Below are 5,483 nucleotides of genomic sequence, written 5' to 3' on the forward strand. Positions count from 1 at the left end.
AAAAAAAGCATTAACAGCAGTTAAAACTGAGCACACCAATAGTATTTGCTTTTTTAAAAGCAAACACTAACAAAAAAAGTTTAATGTGCGATTCTGTAAATGCTTACTATTCACAGCTGTAGAATTCTTAACAGAGAATTTAAACCTGAAAAGACTACTAAGAGTCTCTTCAATAAGGATAATTAACAAACCCCGGGCCACTAACAGGACCACACCTGATTTAAGTAATAATGCAAGCAGCAGGTTTTGAAAAGTTTTTAGATCCATTACTTATGTAAACAGGCTCGTGTTGTTTATTCTGTCTCCCCCACAACTGTAGGGTCTATTATCCAATTTTAGCCGTATGTGATGCAAGGCTGCAGAAATAATCAGTCATTTTTAATTTTACATTAAAAAAAGAGGGGAAAATATTATCTTAATACTCCCTGTAGTAGTCTGAACTCACACCATTAGAAACCAAGGAGTTCCCAAAGATGAGGGAATGTGCACCAGTAGCAACTGAGATAAATCTCAAAAATGTGTATCTTTTTAGACATCACAAAGTCCACTCTGTCGTCAGCATCTCTATCCCACTTCTGCAGCTTATTTAGTATTTAATATAGGCTGAAAAGCAAACTCAGAACCAGCTGTAGTTTGATGACCAATTCTTTCATTTGTGGTGTCAGTTTACACAATCAAATTAGTTAAGTTCTTCAGTGCTGTACTAATTTTTTTCTCCTGCAAGTATAAAACTATGCACAAACAGCACAGTTCAAAAGCAAAGTCAACTTTTACAAAGATGACATTTGGGGATATTTATTATTCCTAAGTCAGAATAATGAAGAATGGCTTAAAGAACAATTTTGCTCTTGCACAGAAATCCAAATCCATACACAGTTAAGTGCTGGTGGCTTAACTGCTGAAATAAACTGCTCACCATTGTTAAGTTCTATCTTCAATATGAATCATGTTTATATGCTTAGGGGCACAAACAACTTTTACAGGTCTCTGAGCCAAAGGAAAGTGCTGCTTTCTCATACTGTTCACAAAATGTTTGCATGAAATTTTTTTAAGTAAAAGTTTGAGGTTTTTTCTACCATCAAAAAAAGCTAAATTTTGTGTAGAGTACTAAGAAAAAAAAAAAAAAAAAAAGCTTAACTAAAACCTAAGTGTTCCTACATGTTTTAAGTATAATTATTTCCAAGCAGAAAAAATAAATCTAACCTCAACTCCAAACCACTTAACAGATTTTTCAGCATTACACTAACAATTATATGGCATACAAATTCACTAATCTGCCATGATTTGTCAAATCTTTCTTTGAAGCTGTTATAAATGCTGTAACAGGATGAAAGATAATGTAAGATCAATAAAGTTAAAAAACAGCATAAGAGCAGGCAGACAGCTACCTACACAATAATGGACTATTAACATGTATTATAATGTTTTTTAATAATAATTTTCATGTCAAGAGGATTTTTGGGTTTTTAAAGTTATCACACTTAACATAATTGAGAACTGCATTTAATTTGTGAGCAGAAAATCACAGTTGTATATTTCTAATTTGAAATAAAGACTCAGAAACCCACTAAAACTTTCTCCATTTTAAGGCCAATGTGCGCAGCTAACAGTTCCAGGAGCTCTTGTACACCCATCACACGAGCCAAGCAATCCTCCATCATACAGTGAAACACTGGAACAGGTTGCCCAGAGAGGTGGTGGAGGCCCCATCCCTGGAAACATTCAAGGCCAGGTTGGACGGGGCTCTGAGCAACCTAATCCAGTTAAAGATGCCCCTGCTCACTGCAGTGGGGGTTGGACTAGATGGCCTCTAAAGGTCCCTTCCAACCCAAAACATTCTACGATTCTATACAGATCCACCTCTTCTTCACACACAACCAAAAGGGCACAAAGAAAACATGAAGGGCATAGTTTAAAAAATTAAATGGTGCTCCTGGAAGAATTCTATATGCAATCGATTCTCTGGCTGAGAGCACCCTTTCTCTCCTCATAAATCTTTCCAGCCTAACAACTATTAGGACATATGGTATAGGGAGGTTGTGATTCTTCAAGAGTGAGACAGAACTGACAGACTCTCAGCTTGTGTAAACTGTTACTCTGTACACATATGTTCTTCACTATATTTCAGTTTTGCAGTAAAGAGGATCCCAACTTCAGTTTTATGATAGAGACCACAGACTGAAAAAAAGTTAAAGAAAAACACTGTATGCTTTACATCAGTGATTTTGTAAGCATCTAAAGACACATTTTGAAGTAATAGTCCCCAATTGTTATTTTAATCTCTGACATTTTCTGTTATTCAAATCTCAACCCTTTTATAAGCATTTGGTTTCGAAAGAGCTTTTAATGGGAAACCAGAAAAAGTAGGTATTACAAACCACATTATCACAAAAGCAGATTCATTCTGTTATGTAACATCTTATTTGGAGGGGAAAAAAAACAATACCAAATTTAACACTACTGGATGCAACGTATTTCTTGTTCATTGACATCCACTGTAACTGAGTTATAGCATCTTTATATCCAATAACATCATTCAGACATATTTATTTCTACTGTGAGGAGGTTGCTAATTAAAATTAATGACTAGTGTTCATTCACTTGAGTAGTAAAGATTGTTACACAGCAAAAGCTCACTGAAAAGTGTACTTTTATTCACAGAAATCTCTGATAGTGGCTGCGTTTTGGAAGACTAGAAAAATTGTATAAGTAAGTACTTAAACTCTGTTAACTAAAGTAAGTATCATTTCATCTCAAATTCTCTTCAACGCCAAAACAGTTCTTAAAATGCAAAACAAAAATGTAGATTTACCACCACTAAAGAAAAGTGAAAACAAAGTTTTCTACCTCATAATGTAAATCTGGCATACTGTAAATTATCAATGGTTAGCCCTACAAAGACACAGTTACATGCATATTCAGCTTTAAGGAATATGTGCAGTTTGATTCGTATCTTACATTATTATAGTACATCTTACAAAGAGACAGTACCAGCTCTCAACTGAACTACCTGTATTTTTTCACTGCTGATTTAATACAGAAGACACAGCGCAAAGCCCTTTGAATTGCTATGATTTGAGGCTGTAGAGGCACAAGAAAACAGTCAAATCTAAGGAGATTCTGGACTCCATTTTTCTTGCTGAAAAAAACCAGACAGGCCTCAGCCTTAATTCAGTTGCAGGACCAGGTCCTGAAGAGACAATGGGTATTTAAATGAAGAGGCATATGAGAAAGCAGAAGCAATTAATTGCTATACTGTGTATTTTCATCCTCAAGCAAATGATAGCTCTGATTTAAGCCAAAGAAGCAAACCTATTCTCAAGGCTGAAATCTCAATAAAACACTTGGAACCTTTCTATGTTCTTATTCAATGTTGTGGATACATTTATACAAACTCTTTGCAGATGGTACCTCCAATCCTGGTATAAATCGAGCATCTTTTTCAATTAAAAGGAGTTGTTCAACACCAGCACTGAGAATGGATCTGGTAATTCCTCCTGGCCCAGGGCCCACTTCGCAAACATGGGCATTTTTCAGCTCACCAGCTTGTCTCACTATCTTGTCTGCAAGACACAAAGAACATAGTAAGCCTTTATTCTCCAAAAGATCCAGCCCACTAAGATAAACTCATTGTTTATTGTTAAAGCACAAGCGTGCTTATCTCAGAACAGACACAAAAAGTGACACATCCCAGTTAAATGATCACATGCCTGCTAGACTGCACAGAATTCAGATTTGTTTCATACAAGATACTCAACTATTTAAAAAAGACTGTTTTCAGTTTAATGTCTTTAATATACATTATTGGTCATTACAGAATCAAATAAAAAGAGAGTATTATTTCTCATCTGTAAACTAGCAGTACTATTCTCCTCCTGCCAGTAAGCACTTGTGTTCAACCTCCTAAAGTCTCACTACTTATCCTTATAAAGGTATTTTACTATAGTACCTCTGTTTCAAGGGAACTTAAGAAGCAAAAAAGATACCGTGAAGCTCTACCAAGATTACAATACGCATAAAGCAATTTTATGAGGCAGGGAGCTGGAGTAAAGTTAAGAGTGGAAATACAGGCAGCTGGTAGTTACAGAAAGTGGGGCAGCTGAAAGGTGAGGAAAACCACCTCTATATAAGTGAAAGGATACAACATTGGAAGGCATTACAGCCAGGAAAGAAAACAGATTAAGAATTGAAAAAAGGAGTAAAAATGTAGGTAACGAAACAGAGATCCTTAAGAAACATGGATAGAGGGATGCTGAGGGAAATTATGCTGCTCACTCCATAACTTCTTAAGTATGCAATAAAAATAAGAAATACCTTGTCAACTTGCAAGGTTTTACTAAATGCATGCAGACATTTTTATTCCAGGGTAAGAGTCTAGTTATTTAGGAAGTGGAACTGAGTTTCATGTTCAAATCCTAAATCCTTATCAACCTCAATCTTCAAGTGTAATCAAATCATCTGCTACATGACGTTGGCACTGCATTCATTATTGCAAAGCCCAGCCACCACTAGGGCAGTAGAGAAACTCACCACTGACTGAACAGTGCCAGCTTTGTCACCCATTGCTGACATGAGACTGGAGAAAACTGTTCAGAAAAGCTACATCTCTGATAAACTGCGACAGAGGACCTTCCTAACCACAGTACATAGTAAATTACACTGCACAAAGAGTTACGGTACTTTCTATGATACGTAATAATATGAAAAAGATACCCATTTTTAAATCAAACTTACAAACTATAATAGTACCTGGATGGTAAAAGCACTACGAAGGCTTGGGTTTTTGCATTTCAATCAATAACCCATATTTTATGTAGGAATCTAGTTTCTACCTAAAAATTACTCTGTAATTCATAAAGGAACACCTGTTCTAGGACTTTACAAGTAAAATCAATTTGTCTAAGCTAAAACTACTTTTAAAAGAAATCTTTAAGGGCTGACATTAGTCTGACAGATGTCATCGTGCCGACATCCATCTCCTTAGCTAGAACCCAGATTCTGAAGAAAACCAGGATCTGTATTTTATAGTAGCTAAAAACATTAGAACAGCATATTTAACCTGTCAACCGCAGATCCAGTAGAAAGTTCTGGGAAAGTTGTTTCTGCGCTTTAAGGCGAAAGAGTTTAATAATCTCTCCAACAGTTGGCAGGGGAGGCAGACGGAAAGCTGCCACCTTTCCTGGAACAGCCATAAGGCAAAATGCTCGTTCGTTTCTCCTGGAGAGACATTGAAAAGAGGATTCTAGTATAGGCAATCAATTGTAATGTACTTAATATCAAAAACGCTACAGAGTTTACAAACCGAGACACGATTTACAGACCATTATACAAGTGCTAAATTTTAAACATCCCTACTTTGACCACTGTATGTAGAGCTTATGCCCAGCAGGTACTTGTGAGGTTTGGGCAAGGCTCGCTTCGCCGAAACGCTACCAGCGGGCGGGAGGCAGAGGGGAGCGCTCGGCGCAGGCGCCATTTGCCAG

At 36.6% G+C, this 5,483-nt stretch overlaps 1 protein-coding gene across 2 annotated transcripts in view; it reads right to left on the minus strand.

The window, feature by feature from the left end:
- The window catches only part of TFB1M (transcription factor B1, mitochondrial), a 27,944-nt gene extending 22,469 nt beyond the window's left edge, over positions 1–5,475 (minus strand). The window contains exons 1-3 of one of the 2 annotated variants that reach the window (XM_035899863.1): positions 5,356–5,475; positions 5,060–5,217; positions 3,412–3,563 (exon numbers count right to left, since the gene is read on the minus strand). In XM_035899863.1, coding sequence (XP_035755756.1) covers positions 3,412–3,563; positions 5,060–5,192 — 285 coding nt within the window. In that variant the 5' untranslated portion in view covers positions 5,193–5,217; positions 5,356–5,475. Of the gene's footprint in view, positions 1–3,411; positions 3,564–5,059 lie in introns of both variants that reach the window. The other variant, XM_009644294.2, reaches the window with a different exon arrangement.
- Between the last annotated feature and the right edge of the window lie 8 nt (positions 5,476–5,483).

The sequence above is a fragment of the Egretta garzetta genome, unplaced genomic scaffold, assembly GCF_000687185.1.
Source record: "Egretta garzetta isolate BGI_Z169 unplaced genomic scaffold, ASM68718v1 scaffold397, whole genome shotgun sequence".
Taxonomy (NCBI): Eukaryota; Metazoa; Chordata; class Aves; order Pelecaniformes; family Ardeidae; genus Egretta; species Egretta garzetta.